Raw genomic sequence first — 20,473 nt, forward strand, 5'->3', positions numbered from 1 at the left:
ACATTCACTTCACGAGATTTTTTTTTAAACGTGAAATGAGATTACATATGCAAAGCACTGGCTTTTCAACTTGGGCTCATATTGGAATCTTCTGGGCAATTTTTAAAAAATACTTCAGCCTGGATTTTATCCCTACAGATTCTGATGTAACTGATCTGGGCTTTGACCTGGCCATTAGGAGATTCAAGAGGTATCCTGGCGACTCCACGTGCAGCCTGGTCGGTGCCTGAACCATTGAGTGGACAATCAAGCAGGCCTACATGCAGGGGTTTGGGGACAAGACCGATGGCCAATGCTTCACAGATAATTTGGAGAATCATCTTTTGTCTGCGTGCTCAAAACTCATTTTCTAGGCTGTTCCAAATGGCTCTTAAGAGTCCTTTATTTATCTGCGACCACATTTACTAACTTTTCATTGCTCCTGTTGGTTACTATATTAAATGTTCCCAAGCTTCTGTAATGAGAGTTACTTTAGTTAACGGACAAACTGCAGGTCTCAGGGACACAATGAGGGTGGGGACTGGATGTAGGCATCCTTGAATCCTTAACACAATGTTAATACCTAGCCCTGATAGCTGTTTGATAATGTTGAAGGGGAAAAATGTGATTTTAATTTCTTAATCCAGTTTAACTTGGTGTGAAATGAATTCCCACCGTTTCCATGATCCTTGGGCTCCTCAGGCTGGAGTGGCTGTGTCTGGAGCATGCCCTGCCCTGCTGTTACCCAGGCAGGTCAAGCTCTAATTGCCTGCAAACTAACAGGAGACTTTTGGCCAAGTGAGGTTTCATCTATGCACTGATTATAAGTGGGTGTAATGGAGTGATAGCCCTGCTTATGGTGCTCAAGCAGAACACTTTTTCAACTTTTTAGCCTTTGAATGGCCAAAGTCATCTTTGGAGATTTGGTTCCTTTTGCTCAAGTTTTGCAAGAAAATTTCTCCTACTATTTGATTCTGTGACTTCGTGATGATGGGTGATGAGATGACAAAGAGGAAATCAGACTAATCTCCAGCAGAAAGTGTCCTTCCAGGCAAGAGGTATCAGAACATCCGTACTTACATGTGTCCTTGCAAGGCATGGGCACCTATTTCCATGGCTAAGACCAATCTGAGGAGTCTTGAAATCAGAATTTGAAGTGTATGTAACTGAGGAAGCATAAAATTCTTAACAGGGCAACTTCTCTGATCTGAACCACATTTCGGTTAAAAGCAAATCTAACATTCTGTATATAAATAGGAAAGTTCCTCATCATCAGCTTGAGTGATGTGAGCCAACTGAACAAAAGGGTCTCATGACAAGGTGTTTGCCTTTTTTATGCAAATATAAGATAAATATTCATGGAGCTTTATTTTAGGGAGAGAAATTTAAAATGGCAAAACTAATTTGAGTTTTATTTCACATGTGCACAAATATCTTAAATCCTTTTGGGAACAAGGTAGGGGTATAATTATACATTTTCAAATGTGCAAGTGTAGGTGTGCTTGTACATATTTGTCCATTTTCGGTGAGAATCAGGTATTGAATCATGGTCAAACCAATGAGGGGCCTGATGGCTTAGAAAACCACAGGATCATTTTTGTATGGAAATCTCATAGTGTTCACCCATGAATTCCTTGGGCCTAATCACATCTGGATGGCAGGTGGGCTGAGGCTGCCCAGAAACCACCCAGATGCTGTGGACAAGAAACCCCAAGCCACCAGTATTCTGGGACTGACTCACCCATGCTTATATGGTGAGTCTAGCAAGCCTGATGACTCAGTTCTGGCCTGAACTGTATGAACCATCTGTAGATGTCCACAGTATGGACAGCGAATATGTCATTAAAAAAAATGAGGTTAAGGGGTGCCGGGGTGGCTCAGTCAGGTAAGCATCTGACTCTTGATTTCAGCTCAGGTCATGATCTCATGTGCGGTTCATGAGATTGAGCCCCATGCTGTCAGTGTGGAGCCTTCTTGGGATTCTGTCTCTCCCTGTCTCTCTCTCTCTCTGTTCCTCCTCTGCTCTCTCTCTCTCTCTCTCTCTTTCTCAAAATAAATAAATAAACTTTTAAAAAGTGAGGTTAATTAACAACAGTTCAGATTCACTTTTCCTTTTCTGATGCGAAACTCCTAATTTGTCTTATTTTCTTTCAGCTGTCTTCAACATAAATAGTTTTTTCTTTTCCCTTTTTATTATGGAAAAAGTTAACATACTAAAAGCAGAGAGAAGAGTGTAACCAATCCCTATATTCTCAGCACCCAGCCTCTGCAGTTCTCAACTCGCAGTCTTTTTCATCCTCCTCTGGATTAGTGCAAAGCAAGTCTCAGGTATTATTTAGTCAAACCTTTTGTTTTCTAAAACAATATTTAAATAATCAATCATTTAGAAGTCAAAAGTATTAACTAATTGCTGTCCAGTTATAAACCGTTAGATGTGACCAAATCTAGTTGCTAGGGGAAATAAACTAATTTTGGGAGCTGAATTTAACTTCTTTTTCCAAAATAGTTTGTGTAGTCAGATACAACCACTGTTTGTAAACTCTTCTGAACATAAAGTAATAAGGGGCTAAGCCAATTTTAGATTAGAAAATGTTAAATACTAACCCTCACCTTCCAGATGAGCCTCCTAGATATGCTTCTGTCTACATTTGTGTGAGCAACTCCAGGTCCTTGGTAATCCCACAAGATACATGAAACTTTTTTCAATCTGTAATTTCAGCTTTTCATCTGTTTGTGATTTACAGAATGTGAAAATTGTTTTTTCAGTGTTTTAAAATAAGACTTACAAGAGAAAAATTAGGACAACGAGCAAACATTTGTGAAGCTTTCGTAAGCTTTGCTGGGTGTTGAATGTATTGGGGTACATTTTTCAATTAAAATGTTGTTTGATATTTTGAATTTAACAAAGAAAGCCTTTAAAATATAATTCATATCTTGATGTCATAAATGGTGATTATGCCCTTAAAAAATCTTCATTTTACATAAATAGTTTTTAAACTATTCAGTTATCACTGATTTAATTGTAATATAATACACAGGGGGAAGGAGAAAAACTTCTTATTAACATGGACAAACTGAGGTGGTCAGTATGAATCTAAATAGTTAAAGAAATACAACTTTTTCTTACTATTTTTTATGTACATAAAATGCAACTGAATTTCAGATGCATCCACATCAAGAGAAATGAACAGAAAATACATATCTGAGTAGCTTCTATTTGTACAGAAGGATTTCAAAGGATTTTATTTCTATTTTTTGATAGGCAAACTACATGTATCTCGCTGAAGTCTTATTTATGCTATTAGTTTGCTTGGCAAACCCTTTCTTTGTATGTTACACTAAGGCAAAATTTTAGTTATTTCAACTGGGATAGAATTACCAAAAATTCTGAATGAATTGAATGCAAATGAATGAAAATTTAAATTTACGAAAAAAAATTATAGCTACTTAGATACCAGACAGTAAGTCATTTCAGGGATCCAAGTTTTCTGGGTGGTTGAGGCTTTATCCTTTCAAGAAAATTAGAGGAGGGGAAACTGAGTTTTTAAGGACTTTTTTCTAAAATCATCCAAATACTTCTCTGTTCTCTTAAGGAGAGCTAGCCCACCATCATTTTCGTTTTCTAAGTTATTCAAAGCTAATTTTTTGAACAGCAGTTATTGCGCCATTGTTTGGGGTGCTCTGAAGGGGCCTGGGCTGTTCACCTGCTGGAACCGAGACTCAGGAAGTGTGTCTGTGTGCGCATGCGTGCTCCGTGAGCTTTCCCCACACAAACCTTCATCCCCAGGCCTCACTATTGCTGCGGTCATTGCATCCACCGACGGTAAATCCTATCGTCTTCTATCTCCTTGGGAAGTTAGGTGATCACATTTATTAGAAAGGTGTCTAAAGTAAAGTAGTGTGGCTCTGTGTGCGGGCCTGATGGCTCTCCTAAGAATTGAGTACGGGATGCTAAGTGGGGGTCTTTAGCACTTTCTGTTTTGGAGATTCAGAGGTCATTCCTGCTCACCTCCTAGCTCTTAACTGGGTCCCAAATAGGTAAGGGCTGAGGCAGCAGTGTTCCAAGCTGGAGTGGTGTTCTGGAAGTACTACCTCGTGGTTCCTCTTCGACTGACAGAAAGGGTGCTGATCAAAATCTTACATTTATCACATAAGTCAGAGGGCACGTATGGAGGATGTAGTGATGGTTAGAAATATCGAGATTTTAGGATACAGTAGATTCATTACGAATCGAGAAGACTCCATTTAATCAATACTTTAATTTTAAAGCATACATTTTCTTATCATTTAAAAAAAGTGTTGGCCTTCATAGCTGAGACAAATGCTGCTTTTATTTAAAATTTCCATCTCTGTCAGAAAAATCGATGAGGCTATTAAAATGTGAGTCCTTTCCAATTCGGGCACTTTTTTATTGTCACATTGTAATATAATTATTACATATAACAGATACTAAAATACTTTTGTTAAGTACAAAAATGTTTCCTCTCTTTATTTTCAGAAGTTTTGTTCGTTTTAACCAAATAGAGAATTTTGGTATACATAGTGTGGTAGGTGGGACAATGACTGTCCTCTCCCCGCCCCCCCCCCCCCAAAGTTGTTTGTGTCATATTCCCTGGAACCTGTGAGGGTTACCTCATATGGCAAAAGGAATTTTGCAGAACTTTCTAATTAAGTTAAGGATCTTGAGATGGGGAGATTATTCTGGATTAAGTGCATGGGCCCAATATAATCACAAGGGTCCTTATAAGAGGGAGTCGGGAAGGTCAGAGTCAGACAGAGAAGGCCATGTAAGGATGGAAACGGCAGGAGAAAATGCTGGGATGATGAACCAAGGAATGATAGCCTCTAGAAGGTGGAAAAAACAAGCCCTGTGTTCTCCCCTACAGCCTCTGCAAACAGCCTGCCCTGCTGACTTGAGCCCCGTGAAATTGATGGCAGACTTCTGGCCTCCAGAACCGCAAAAGAATAAGTATGTGTTGTTTTAAGCTGCTAATTTGTGATTTGTTACAGCCACAATGGGAAACTAACGTGTAGGAAATAAACTCAAAGGTACTAAAGACCTCCAGTTTAAAAGTCAGCAGACATTAACTGAACACAAAATTCGTGTGATCAGCTCAGATTTTACCTTCCTCATTCTGTTTATTCTTAAACAGAACAGTAAACATGAGATTTCTTGTCTTTTTCAATTTCCAAATGAATTCTTAATTTAGAACTAATTAACTTAAAAGGAGAAAATGTTCTCAAGCTTCTTAAAGCCTCCGTGGATAAAAGCTGGCCTTTCTCCTCAGTGGACTCCCATGGACTATGGCTTCCACTATTTGCTGGTATGACTTTCTGTAAAACTCCACCAGCGAGTGTATTTTTGAGTGACTCATCCTTAGTCCTAAAATGTGTTACAGGGTGGTTGTTCTTACAGAGAGATGATTGCTGTGAGCCCACGCCATCCCAGCACTTGCTATGATGATTAAGAGTTGATTAAGAGTTGACCTTGCTACTGTGTGTGGAGAATACTGGCAGGAAATTGAACTAGAAATTTGGAACAAGAGGCCAAGTACTACATTTGTAACGTTTGTAAGAAGGTCACAATACTATATTGTCTTTAATACTAGACAATATATCCCCCATTTTATAATTTCTTTATTATACCTTTTTATTTCTATCAGTAAGGTGCCACATCATAAATAGCTTGGAATACAGAAAAGATAATGAGAAATCAAACATTCCCCATATTTTTTTTTATGTTTATTTATTTTTGAGACAGAGTGTGAGTGAGGGAGGGGCAGAGAGAGAGGGAGAAACAGAATCTGCAGCAGGCTCCAGGCCCTGACCTGTCAGCTCAGAACCTGATTGGGGCTCAAGCTCAGGAACCGGGAGATCATGACCTGAGCCGAAGTCAAATGCTTACCCGACTGAGCCACCCAGGCACCCCAAACATACCCCTAACTTAACATAAACACTCAGCATTTGGTATGTTCTCTTGCAGTCTTTTACCCTTTGCAAAACAGTTGTTTGTAGTTGTTTGTTTTAACCCAAATGCTGTCAATGTACCTATGATTTTCATCTTTTTTAAAAAGTAATACTGTGTGGGGCACCTGGGTGGTTCAGTTGGATATGTGTTAGCCTCTTGATTTCGACTCAGGTCATGATCTCATGATTGGTAAGTTCAAGCCCCGTGTCAGACTCTGCGCTAACAGTGCGGAGCCTGCTTGGGATTCTCACTTTCCCAATCTCTCTGCCCCTCCCCCACTCGCTCTCTTTATTTTGACTTCATTTTTGTGGCAATAGGGAGCTAATGAGGGTTTAAACAGAGGAGCTGACAAGATCAGTTCACTTTTCTATTCTTCATACACCTTTCTCTAATGTGGTTGGAGCTTTATGGTGAACTTCTAGAACATGAAATTCCACCAATTTTCAAAGCATTTCTGCCTAAGTCAGAGGCAGAAAGCACAGAATAGCCACTGGATGTAATGAACCCCCTCCCAAGATATTTAAGCAAGGGATCCTCTGAGATCCTGAGGAATAAGCTGATTCTCAGCCAACACGGCATCTCTCTATACTCCAGGACAGATAGGATCTTGGCTGGTGAACTGCTCAGAACAGAGTGGCGGGTAAAAGAGAACTTAGAGCTCATCAACATCGGAACTCCTCATTTTGCAGTTGAATAAGCTGAGGTCCAGAGAGGTGGAGAGCCTCATCCAAGGTCACACAGCCACTCAAAGGAAGAGCCAGCATGGAAGTTCAAGGTGCCATCCTCCAGTGAGCAGAAATCACATACCCCTGATGTACAAGGACCTTACTGTATAAACCTGCCTCCTGAAGACTATGGAGAGATCTGGGTGTCTAGGGCCTCTGTCTTTACGTTCCTCACCCCAAAGATGCCCAGAGTGATGATTCTAAAGAGGAGGGTGTAGCCTAGGGTGGGGGCTCTGTGTGCCTAGACAATCAGCAGAGAGGTCCATCTGGAAGTCTGGCCCCGCCCTTCCCTGTGTGGGAGTGGGAGGAGTTGGGGCACAGATGTGGGCAGGTGACTAAACAGAGTCCTGGTGAAGGTGCACAGGAAGGGTGGCCCATCCCCACACTTGTTCCAATGCCTAGTATCTAATGTGTTCTGGAGAACTGTTGGAGTCCTTTTCGTACCTTTCCACTGCTCTGTTTCTGGCACTTTCCCCAGTGTTGAGGTGTCAGGAGTCTGAACAAAAGAGAAAACCAAATCGTGATTAAAATGATCAGGAGACCCTCAGCCAAGAAGACTGAAGGAGATGCAGTGTCTCTTGATGGCTCGTCAGCGGAGCACAGGGGGACTGGTGCTGGCTCTAAAAGCCAATGTTCAAAGGCAAAAATGCAAAGTGAGAAGCTGCAGGCAGAAGAGAGGGAAGAAAGAAGGGGCAAGGGGGAAGGCCCAACAGACATCGGAGGAGGTGAGAGACACAGGAACAGCTGCCACGGTGCCGCCATCCCACCCAGAGAGCAGAATGGCCATGAGTCTGGGGGAGAGACAACCAGTCGCTAGGGCATCACAGCTCTCAGGCCACATGCAGTGTGGCACAAAGAGCCCTCTGTGTGCCCCAAGAAGTCCTGAGTGCAGCACTGTATCAAAGCAGACTGCAATGGATAATTTTCGTAATGATGCCACTGAGTTATCTAAAGATGAAGCTGGGGTCGGCAAACGTTTCCTGTGGAGGTCCAGATAATAAAGCTTCAGACTCTGTAAGCCATACAGTAACAAATCTGCCTTTGCAGTTCAAAAGCAACTGTAGACAACATATAAATGAACGACTTAGCTGTGTTCCGAGAAAACTATTAGAAAAACAGTGTGCTCTGTCTACAAAGACAGGAAAATAAGCTATATATCTTCTTAGGAGCTATTCAGTTGCTAGACGCTTAGCCTATTTAAACTAGTAGTAAAGTCAGTTTTTGTTTTTAAGGATTTAACGAGGAACTAACCTTGTAGACATCCAAAATGGGAAACGACACACAGGCCGACTTACAAGGACCAGGTCCAGAGAATCAAGGAGATAAACTACTTCTATCACCTCTGGTGGAGCCACAGGTCAGGTCCATTCTCGGATTCTCTCTGTGCCGATTCTCCTCGCTTAGCTTCCAGTGCAAAAAACGTGCTGAAGGTGGTGGAACCAGTCCACCTCTGACTTGATATAAGCTTTCCATTCAAGTGTCTGCGTCCTCTAACTAGGTCTTTCCAAAATTCTTGGTGGAAAATATCTGATTGGCCTTGGTGTCCAGGTTTGTTCAAGCAACCGTGGCCTGTGGGGCAAGTTCATGGGGCGAAACTAAGGAGGCCAGAGCAGCAAGCAAGTGTGCGTGTGGCACGGGCGACACCACAGTGATTAGCGTCACTACTGTATCTATTCCGCTACGTGGAAAATTCCAAATGCTGCTACTTCTGTGATACTGGACAACTAACATAGAGATAAAGCCACTTTGGAGAACAATAAGCACAAGTGGTATTATTGGGAGACTGGAATGTGGTGCAAGCTGAGATGAAGCAGCAAGAAACACAATCTTTAGTTGACAACAGCCACAATGACAGCCGAAAAGCATGGCGCTGAGAGAAACAGGTAAGAAACACAAGGTGATTGACGCTGCACAACACCATCAATGTACATGGTGCTGTACATGAAAATACCCGCATAGAAAGCAGACAGTCTGCAGGAATACATCCAAACAACATGACAAGTCATTGCATTCCCTCGTTAAAAACATATCAGGGGCCTATGTCTATCACAGAGACCTACCTCGTGAGAAACCACTTCTTCCACCCAGAACAACCATATAAAATATATTTGAATATGGCTTTACTTAGGAAAGGGGTCTTTGTAGATGTAATTAAGGACCTCACGAGATGAGATCATCCTGGATTATCTGGGCGGGCCCTAATCCAATGACAGAGGTCCTTATCAGAGACAGGAGAGAAGACACACACAGGTTCTAGACGGCCACGTGAAGATGGAAGCAGAGACTGGAGGGATGTAGCCACAAGCCAAGGAATGCCTGGGACCACCAGAAGCTGGAAGAGGCAAGGAAACCTTCTCTCCCAGAGCCTTCGAAGGGAGCATGGCCCTGCCTACACCTTGATTTGACTTTGGCCTTCAGAACTGTGGAAGAATAAATTCCTGTTGCTTTAAACCACCTAATTTGTAGTAATTTGTTATGGCAGCTAAATGAAACTAATACAGCACTCTTACTATTTCCCAAATAATGCAAAGACTGTTTTCTCCTCATGCGGCTTTTTTTTTTTCCTAATTCACAAATTTCTGCTCTTAGACAACCAAATGTGATTGCCGTCTTACATTTTAGTTCTATGTATATTGTAAACTCAGTGAGACAGTGTGATTATTGTTTTGTGAATATTTGATAATTTCATTTAAAAATGACCTGAGTTGCCAGGTGAAAAATGGCATCTCGTTTTAATTTACATTCTTTGGGTAATATAATTGAACAATTGTTTATCTTCCTTTGTGAAATGCCTTTCATGTTTTTCTCAATTTTCCTGTTGGGTTCATTAACATTGTCTCAGTTTGTAAAAATTCTTCAGATGTCAGAGAGTAATCCTTTTGTCACATATAGTTTTAAAATATTTTCTTTACTATGTTCTTTTTCTTTTAATTTTGCTTATGGCAGAATTTGTTTTAGCACACATACTTCAATTTCTTATGTACCTTATAATTTTGCTCATTGCTTTTTACACTCAGAAAGCCCTCCCTTCTCTATATATGTCATGGATAGGTACGCATATTTTCTTTTAATTTTTTAATAGAATAAAGATTTAACTTTTAATTCATTAATCTACATTAAACTTAATTGGGGGAGGTAAATAAACTCTTGAGTGATTAGGCTACAAGCTTAACCTAAAGTCCCTGAGATAGTCAACTGCATGATTGAGTTGTTGAAGATGGCATTTTAAGCACCAAACGACACACAGAACAGGTGTTGGATTGAATGACCGGGCACAAGAGAGTTTGGCTCTGATGCTGGGGGCCATGACTCAGCTTATCTACCAACTCATCGAATGCTTAGCCAAAAAGATTGTCATCCCCCACAATGGAGCTGGAAGCTGCCACCAAACTCTGCTTCCTGGCTGGTATCATTCTGTCTTGTGGACTCTGATGGAAAGAAGAAGCCGATCTTTGAGTTTTCAATGAATGATAAGCAGAGTCTGGGGTCAAAATTCCCTTCCCCCATTATACCAAAGAACCTGCACTCTGAAGTGGTGGGACCTTAGGTTTGTAGTCTGGAAGAGAGGATGTCAGGCTTTGCAAACAGTTCCATCAGCTCCCTCCTGCCAAAGGTCGGGCCTGGGTCATCACCACTATAATGCTTAGAGCCTAGTCCAGGCACTGAGGTTGGTGGGGTGTCCTGGCCCAACTGCTTTTCTAACATATAAGGAAGGGACATCTCTGAGCACACAAGGAGGGGCAAGGAAAGGCCACAAGACAGATGAGAGCACCCCTGAGTCTATATGGTTGACAGATCACCAAACACCTCATGTGACAGGGAAGAAAAACCAGGAGACTTGGATAAACTGAGTTCCAGATCTGCCTTCCCTGTTTAGTAGCACTGCAATCTTGGTTAAGCGTCCCGCTTTCTCTGAGACCCAATATCACTATCTGAAACTCACGGAAGCTGTACAAAATGTCCTCTAAGGTCCCTTCCAGTCCTCACCCTCTCTGATGCTACAACCCAAACTGCCAGCAGACCCAGTGGCTCTCTGGACAGAGAAGGTGGTCCCAACATGGAGAGGAAGGGAGACAGCCACAGGCTCCTGAAATTACATGCAATCTGCAAAGTCCAGGCAGGTTGGTTTTCATGTGCACATTGCATGGTATAGAAAGTGCTGCTGGTTTGGTACCAGCCTATCCAGTGATACCCGTCACTGATTAAATGTCGCAGCAACAAAAGATAATGTTATCAGCTGTTGCCATTTCAGTAATAAAGTGGATGTGCATTCACGGCGGTGGAAATGTGATTTATCAAATGTTATGAAACAAATGATTATTTAGCTGTCTTTACCTTCTGCCATGGTTTTCATAAGCATCTTTGTGTAAAATATTTGCAAAACAGATTTAACACAGTTCCAGCAAAAGAAAGAATGCTGTCTCATGCTTATTTACTGTGTGTTCCCATTAATGACAGTAATAATAACATCTGGGGGCAATTATTCTTTTAATATAAGGCTTCTTTGAATATTACAGTAACACCCCACCATCAGGCACTATAATCATTCTTGGATTTGATTACACCCTGACTTTCAGGACACAGCTCTCACCTGCACACCAAATGGCCTGTAATACATAGACCCTTTCTCCCTAACATAGATAGCATTCCCAGACTAAGTAACTGTGCTCAGAGGATTCTCTTAGTGATGATAAGTCCTTCTCCCCACTTCCTTCCACTTGCATGGCTATATTCAAATGTGTTCATCTAGCCACCACTCTGGCTGGGAATGTTGACTCTACTGGTTATGTATACGTCTGGGATTGATCCTCCTAACAAATGTCTTTCTTATGGCTGCAATTCTCTAGAAAATAATTCGGTTCTGCAGAGTATCCTTGAACACGAATGACTACTGGATGTATCCTCTTAGTGAGTGAACCTTGGGAATCATCGTGTGTGTGTGTGTGTGTGTGTGTGTGTGTGTGTGTGTTAGAGAGGGACAGAGCAACAAAGACAGAGAGACAGAGAGAGAATATGTGTGTGTTTGCTGGTTAGTTTTTTGTTTGTATTTCTGTACAAAGAATCTGGTTTGAGGGAAGCTGAGGTGACATAATCAGTGTCAATGTTATCCTGTTCAAAGATGCCTAAGTATCAAAGTTTTATTTGAAAATCAAAGATCCAATATTTTATAGCAAATATGTAGATCTTAATTTCAGTCCACCAGAAAAAGTGGGCATAATATCGATTTGGATTGCTGTTTTGGAGATAAATCTTCACTAGGTGTCAAAAATGTTATACAAATATCCATATGTTGTATTCATATTATTTTCAGAGCCATAGTTAAAGATAATGAAGTGACAATTTTTGAGATATATACATTACTGAAAACAGATAACATGGAAAAATAGGAAAGAGGGAAACTTGAGAAGCAAAATGCACTTAAGGCTATGAAATCTAGACTAGGTGAAATTCAGCATTCATAAAGCTTGATTAATAACAACATCAAGAGGGGCACCTGGGTGGTTTAGTCGGTCGAGCATCCGACTTCAGCTCAGCCCCTCGTCAGGCTCTGTGCTGACAGCTCAGAGCCTGGAGCCTGCTTCAGATTCTGTGTCTCCCTCTCTCTCTCTGCCCCTGGACAGGAGTTCTGATCCAACTGGTCCATCTAGTAAGTTGCCAAGTGGATGATGCCTCTTTCTGGCTGGAGTGGTAGAGACAGCAGGACTCCTTGTCTGCAGGCTTGGCTAGTTCCTTTCGCCTCTCCTCCCAGGCATATATGCTTTGTTTCTCTTGGGTAAATACTTACAGGAGTGGAATAGCTGGGTTGTAGGGTAGGCACACGTTTAACTGTTTAAGAAATTACCGAACTATTTCCCAAAGTGTTGCACCATTTTACAGTCCCATCATCAATATATGAGAATTGCAGTTGCTTCACAGCCTTACAATACTTGGTATAGTCTGACCTTCAATTTTGATTAAATGATCGTTATCTCAAGTTCATAGCTTTGTTCCCAATGTTGTTAACTCAGGTTCTTGATACTTCTTGATACTTAACTGGCACTCCTCCTTCAGATAAATTGAGGTTGTCAGATAGGAACTCTGTGCACTTCCTCCCACCACCTATAAACTTAGCTCTATCAGTACCAATCATTCCCACCTTGCCTCCTGTCAGAGCAGGGGAGCTATGTCTCCACCTCCTTCTGCCTAAGTCCCTCTCTCCCTGTGACACTGTGCCCTAGATCCCATTCTCCTCCTCTGAAGCCTCACTTTGTCAGCCATCTTTCTTCTTTTTGCTATCCTCTGCTTTTCTAATTATATAGTACTTGCCTCTCTGTCTAATAATGTATTCAATTCTTGCCTATTTAAAAAACAAAACAAAGACTATCTTGTGACCCCTGCTTTTTCTCTAGCGACTACTCTATCTCCTTCTTTCATTTAAAGTTAAATTTATTGAGGGGCGCCTGGGTGGCTCAGTCGGTAAGCGTCCGGCTTCGGCTCAGGTCACGATCTCACGGTTTGTGGATTTGAGCCCCATGTCAGGCTCTGTGCTGACAGCTCAGAGCCTGGAGCTTGCTTCGGATTCTGTGTCTCCCTCTCTCTCTCTGCCCCTCCCCTGCTTGCACTCTGTCTCTCTCTGTATCTCTCTCTCAAAAAATAAACATTAGAAAAAATGTTTAAGCTACATTTATTGGGAAAAAATGGGAAATTTTCCATTTCCGCCTCTGTTCACTGCCATCTAGCCTTCATCCTGCTTTCCACTGAAACTACTTTCACTTAGGTTCCCATGACCAACATATTCCTAAATCTAACACTTTCTAAATCCTCTCTTACTTCACCTCTGGGCAGACTTTATGCAACTTGGTCATTAACTTCTTAAAACATTTTTCCACTTGACTTTCCAAAGGTCTCCCCTGGCTGCTTCTTCTTGGTCTCCTGGTTTTTGTTTTTTTGTTTGTTTTGCTTTTTTTTTTTTGTTTTTTTGTTTTTTGTTTTTTTGTTTTTGTGTTTTGCTTCCCTGCATTGTGCTTTGCAGATGTTATTAAGGATCTTGAGATGGGGAGCTTATCTTGGATTACCTGGGAGGGCCCTTAATATAATCATAAGATTTGGCTACAGAAGATGGCAATATGACCATTTAGGCAAAATAATATACCGAAGATGGAGGAAGGGGTCAGCGACTAAGGAATGCTACTTTAAAATATGGAAAAGGCAAGGAAGCAGATTCTCCCCTTAGAACCTCCAGAGGGAGTTCAGCCTTGCTGACACCTTGATTTCAGTCCAGTGAAATTCATTTCACACCGATCTCCACGACTATAAAAGAATAAATGTGTATTGTTTTAAGCTATCAAGTTTGTGTTCATTTATTATAGCAGCAATAGAAAACTGCTATGGGCCATGTAGGGCCCTTCATACCTTACAGGCCCCTGTCCTAGGACTCTTCCAGCTGTGTTCTTTCTCTTGGGGCCAAAGTCTATGTCCCCACTTGTAGGCCAGGCATCAGGTCTCCAGGACCTCAGAATTCTTTACTCAGGAAATTCTTGCTCAAGTCCTATTTTCAGGCCTAAATACTTCTTTCCCCACGTTTGTCCTTTTGAGACAGACTGCACTGCTGGTGGGGTCATGCTTGGATCCAAAGGGTGGTTAAAGGAGCAACTGCTTGTGAGGGGTGAGCCACTGTGTAGACAATAGAATGAAGGGCACAAGAACTGAAGCCAGGAGACCAGAGAAAGTCTTTTATGGTACGTCCGGCATGAGATGATGATAGTGGTGGCGATGGGGAGAAAAGACTGGACTCTGGGTATATTTTGAAAATGAAGACAAGTTTTGCTGATACATTGATAAGAGGTATGAGAGAAACAGAGGGGTAAGTGTAATTCTAAGGTTTCTGACCTGAACAGGTGGAAAGATGGCATTGCCATTAACCTAGATAGGAAAGAAGGGAGAAAGAGCAGATTTTGGGTAAATATTAGTGGCCCAATTTTAAATGTGTTACGTTTTGGATGCCCATTACACAGCAAAGTGGGTAGGCAACTGGATGTTTAAGTGAATCTTGCCTTTTTCAAAGAGTGTATACTTCCAGCAACTAGCATACTGTCTTGAAACAGGAGAGTCTTAATATTGGATACGTCAAATGAATATGTGACATTCCTCCATAGAAATATTTCAAGACCTACTCACAGTTTTATATCTGCACATCATCAAGTTGGTTAATATGAAGCCTACTGACATTACACAGCTTGGCCAACTGCGTAAGCCAGGATATTAACAACCTGATTGTTTAGTATCTCCTTGTTCTTGGCTCTCTCAAACATTTTGATTAGGACTAGGGCTGAAGTTGAATATTAATACCAAATAGATTGAAGTCAGATCCATGGTCCCTCTCTTATTATCCTAGTGTTGAACTTTCTTAATTCATTGATTGCAAGAAATTTTTCTCTGTAATTATAAAATGTATAATAATATTGACTTCTTTGTTCCATCTCTAAAATTCTATTTTTTTTCTCCGCCACATGTTTGGAAACGTTTGCAGCCAGAGCTTTTGTTATTTCAGTCTGCTTGAATGCATTGTGGATACTGATAGGGCCTGAAAGTGTCTGATGATGCTGAATAGTCTATGAAAGTTAGTTCTTTATAAAATGTTAATTTGATGAATGAGCCATAACACTAATCTTCCTGGCTCTAAATTTACAGACACTATAAAACCATTTGCCTATAAAACGTACTATGTTTTATAGTGTTAAAAAGGTCATAGTTCTGTTGCAAGATGTTGGAGACTAGGTTGCCCGTGCATTTTCTCTTGTATCTTTTATAGTTAAGCTATTTTTCCCTTTTACTCTCCACAAGTTTCTCTTGTCAAGTTCACCAATGATATTGACATGAAAAAAATAGTCATTGTTTTTAATCCTCATTTTCCTTAGTCTCACAGCAACATTGACACAGTTGACTACTTCCTCAATAAATGCTTTTCCTTCTTCATTTTGTATCATTGTGCTCGCTTGTTGTAATAGTTAATTTTATGTGTCAACTTGACTAGAGCACAGGATGTGCAGACATTTGGTCAAGCCTTATTCTGAGTTGTTTCTGTTTGGGATTAACATTTGATTTGGTAGGCTGAGTAAACAGATTGCATTCCCTAATGTAGGTAGGTTTTAGGTGTCATCTAACCAATTGAAGGCAGAAAAGAATGATGAGCTAAAGTAAGAGGGAATTTCTGTTGCCCAATGTATCGAGCTCAAACACTGGTCTTTTCTTGCCTTTGGTCTCAAATTAAAACATCAGTTTTTCTTGGATCTTGAGCCCATGGGCTCTCTTGGTTCTCAGGCCTTTCAAAACAGACTGGAACAATACCATCAGCTTTCTTGTGTCTCCAGCTTTCTGACTACACATCTTGGGACCTCTCAGTCTCCAAAATTGCATTGATGAACCAATTCTTTATAATAAATATCTGTGTGTGTGTGTGTGTGTGTGTGTGTGTGTGTGTGCTTATTTGCTTGTAGGCCATCTCCTCCATGAGAATGTAACACTATGAGCACTGAAACTTTTTGTCTACTTTGTTCACTTCTGTATTCCAAGCCCTGGAATTGTGTCTAGCAAATAGTAGGCACTCAATAAATACTCGTGGACCGTATGAAAAAATTTGTTTGTGGTATTTTCCTAAGGCCTAAGACCAGTAACAACTTGTGCTTGTGTGCATATTTCTTCATAGATGCTCAAAATGTCCATATGTGTTATCTTATTTAAACTCACATCATCTTTTAAGAAGGAGGGGAGGGGGCCATTTAATTATGACTCATATCCATTGGTGGAATGGGAATGTTTGGTCCCCGGGAATCTTAATGCCCTGTGTTTTGAAGATAAGGCTGCTGAGCATACCTTCACTTACCTCATGAGCAATGTATCTTGGAATCCTGTCTTTGAAGAATTTATTTCATAAGGCTGTGCATTTTGCTACAAGAACTGGCCAGCAAAAATATTCTCAGTCAATATGAATTTTAAACATTTAAAATTCTTTCCAGTTTGGAAAAGCTACAACTAAAAGTTAGGGTTTCAGAATTGCACATATGGTAAGAGGAAGGTATGGTTTCAGACATTCTCTGGAGTTTGTCTTCCAAACGCAGAAACCAAGGGCAGATTAATTTGCACAGATAACACCAATAACCCTTTAGTGTCCTATGAATACTGCTATGTGAATATATTACTCCCTCTCAGCCTCCCACTGCAAATCTGTGTTAGGTATCTCTGACAATTTATGAACAATGTGCAAATGCATGATTTTGTACATTAAGATTTCATAGGAGGGAGATGATACATAATAAACTTTTTAAGTAAATGTACTAATAATTCAGCTCTTAAATAGTAATTCGATAGTCACATGCCCCAAATTACATTTTTATTATGTGTTTATTTGTGTACAAAATACGTTGTCATTTACTGACACATGTGCAGCAAAATATTCTATCACATACAACAAAAATACACCTTTTACTTTCCTTCCCCTGCCCCTGAAAATGGCAACACTGTTTTGGCAGTTCAGCAGCTAAAAATAAAGTGCTATAATTAAGCAGTATTGGGATGTCTTCACTTGACAAATGTGATGTACAATTTGAGTATACAACCACATCTTAGTTTTTTCACATAACAGGAAATTCCACATCCTGAACACCTCCAGAAGATACAAATATTTGTATATATATGTACACATGTATACACTGTATATGTAAAGTGCCAACGAGCCTCTTTGTCCTTTGTGAGTTTGATGTATTTATGTTTATTCTTTCTCTTCCCAAAGCCAGATTCACACTATTGGTGTCTCCGTTCATCAGCAGGCACTGAGAAGTTCACGGAAGGCTGGCTTGTTGGGGGTGTGGTGTTGGTGGGAGGACAAAGAAAGCCTTCAGACCTCACTGGGGGACCTAGAACGGAAGGGCACTTTGGACTGGAAACAGCCACAGAACAGGAGCCACAGGGCACGCTGAATCTCCTGGTTGCGGAAGGCATAGATGATAGGATTGATCATGGAGTTGTAGGTGGCGGGCAGCAGGGTGGCGTAGGTGTAGACTGCCGGGTCCTCGCGGCTGCCTACCACGCAATAGATGGCGAAGGGCAGCCAACTGGCGCCAAAAGTGCCCAGCACCACAGCCAGCGTACCCACGCCCTTTCTGGTGGCTGCGAGGTGGGGCGGCGCCAGGCAGTGCTGCTGCAGCGCGATCTGGTGAGCGTGGCGCCAGACCACCTGGCAGATGCGCACGTACAGGTGCAGCATGATACCAAAGACCGCAAAGAACGCGGCGGACAGCAGCGCCACGTGGCTGCGCGTCAGCGGGCGCACCACGCTGCAGGTGGAGCGCTCCGCTAGGCAGTTCCAGCCGAGCACCGGCAGCAATCCGAGGCCTAGGGACATCGTCCAGGTGGCAGCGAGCAGCAGGTGCACGCCCAACAGGGTCCGGCGCGAGTAGTAGGTGAGTGCGTTGTAGAGAGACAGGTAGCGGTCCACTGTGATGGCCAGCAGGCTGCTGACCGAGGCAGCGAAGGAGGCCACGAGGAAGCCCACCGTGAGCAGGCTCACCGTTTCTGAGGGCACCACGTACTGGAACACGAAGTGAAGGATCAAGCCGCAGCCCGCCAGCAGGTCGGCGGTGGCTAGACTTCCCACCAGCACGAACATGGGCGTGCGCAGCGCCGGGGTGGACGCGATTAGCGCCACTACCAGCGCGTTTTCGCCTGCGATCACCGTCCCCGACACGCACAGGAGCACGTCCCAAGGATTCACCGCCGACAGTAGCAGCCCCGGCGGCCCCGCGGGCAGCTGAGAAGACAGCTCGAGGGACGCGTTAGCCGCGCCGCCGCCTCCCAGCGCCGCCGCGGCAGGGGGCCCCCATTCGCCGCTGTCCCGCGCCCCTGCCGCTGTGGCCGCCGCCGCCGCTCCCTCGGTGGTCACTGCCACCACCTGGGAGTCGTTGAGCGAGGAAGCGCTCGCGTTCATCGCTGGCTGACGCTGCACCCCTGCGTGGAAAAGGGAGAGCGAGCGTCAGGTGTGTGGTTCACGCCGCCAGGGAACTTTCCCCGGGCGCGGGTACCTCGCTCATATTGCTCATCCTACCCCAGGACCCCAGAACAGAGCAAGGAAGCAGTGGCTGAGAACCTAAAATTAATAAATACCTGTTGAGTACGGAGTGAGCGTGTGAGTGAAACGCACACGACTGCTCCACGGATATCTGAGTTTTTGCACAGATATATATATACACACAGAGAACATGCGTTTGCATACACACAGATCAGTCCTGTAAGTGTGCCCATAACTGCAACAGGCACCCGTTTGCACCTGGCTAGGTAGGGGCATCAGCCCTGGCGAGTCCTGCCCTGGGCTCTGGCCGACCGGGTTAGGCTTTTCCCTAAACTAGGTGGCGGAGTCGCTGTCCGCGGTGCTGAAAGCGAAGTTTCAGGGGTCGCGGAGTCCAGCGGGCCCTGAAGGCCACAGAGATCCCTGGGAAAGGGGTTTGGGGGAGGGAAGCTGGGGATCTGTGTAGGGGAAGGGTGTGGAGTCAAGCGTGGCCCTATTTCTTCTGCTTCAGGGAAGCCCCCTGGCCATCCTTCACCCCTTCCCTTTTCAACACCCTCAAAGTTCCTCTCGGGTGTCGGGTGCTCACCTGGGGAGTCAGGGCCTCAGGAAGTCGCTGATCATGAGCGCTGTGGCGGGGCGCAGGCTGCGCTCCCCGCGCGGACAGACTCTACGCCTGCGAGGCGGCCGGGCCCGCGCGGAGCAGAGCGCGGGGCGCCTGTCTCTGTGCCGGCGCCGCCGAAAGTGAGAGACACGGTTAGAGGCAGAAAAGGCGGCTACGAGCAGCGCGCCCGCGGAAGACTGACTGGCAGGGAGCGGTGACGTCAGGCTCCCGGCTCCTGAGTGCGAGCCGGCACTCATTCCCCTCCACCGCCCATCAGTACCCCCCAGCTCCGTCTCTCCTCCCCCAAAGTACGTCTCTGAAGGTTCAAGGAGGGAGGAGAAGACGGAGCGGCCACCTCCTGTCCAGAACCTCCAGGAATGGGATGAGGGAACGAGGAGAGGAAGAGAGGGGTGAAGTCTGGGGGTAGGGAGGGTGAGCTGGGAAGAGAGGGGCGAGGTGTGAGCTGCAAGGCCGGGCTGCAAAGCCTTGGGCCAAAGGTCACCAAGAGGGTCAGGTCGAAGTATGAGCCCTGGAGAGGGAGGAGGTTGGGGCAGGGAGATCTAATGGCAGAGTTGCTACCTTGAAAAAAAAATACAGTACTGTGTTGGGGACAGGAATGAATGAACTGGGGGTGGGGGTGGGGCGGGCGATGAGCTTTTTGAGAAGATGTTTGTGGTACAGTGTCAGTTGAGTAGAGCCAGAGGGGAAATGGAAAGTTGTGGGAAACAGAGAAAAGATGGAACATTTGAGGGAAAACAGGGTTTTTTTTTTTGAAGTTACCTGTGCAATTCCATTCTCTCTCCCTCTGTTCTTTCCTCTCTCTCCCACCTTCTTTCCTGTACTCTACACAGCAGGTTTCACCATGATTTCCCAGCCCAGTGTTCCCCAGTTTCAGTGCTGATAGTGCCCTTGGAACTTGCTCTTCAATTAAATACCAGGTCTGTGTCTTGTTAGAAAAGAAGAAAACAGCAAAATGTGATTTACTTTCCTGGCAACAGACTTTGCCCTGTTAATTAGTACCCTATAAAACAAATTACAGGATGAAAATAGTGATAATTCAGCTGCACCAGACTTCAGTAGGCAGGAGTTTTATTTTCAGCCCAGATAAATCATCCTTTTAGTTTAAAGGTGTTTTGTTTTGTCAGTAAAATACAAGTAGT

General features: G+C 43.4%; 1 protein-coding gene across 1 annotated transcript; it reads right to left on the bottom strand.

The window, feature by feature from the left end:
* Positions 1–17,083: 17,083 nt before the first annotated feature.
* Positions 17,084–18,634, bottom strand: GPR6 (G protein-coupled receptor 6). The gene has a single exon (XM_015065387.3). It carries the CDS (start codon positions 18,632–18,634, stop codon positions 17,546–17,548), a length of 1,089 nt encoding a protein of 362 aa, XP_014920873.2. The 3' UTR covers positions 17,084–17,545.
* Positions 18,635–20,473: the final 1,839 nt, after the last annotated feature.

The sequence above is a fragment of the Acinonyx jubatus genome, chromosome B2 (genome assembly GCF_027475565.1).
Source record: "Acinonyx jubatus isolate Ajub_Pintada_27869175 chromosome B2, VMU_Ajub_asm_v1.0, whole genome shotgun sequence".
NCBI lineage: Eukaryota > Metazoa > Chordata > Mammalia > Carnivora > Felidae > Acinonyx > Acinonyx jubatus.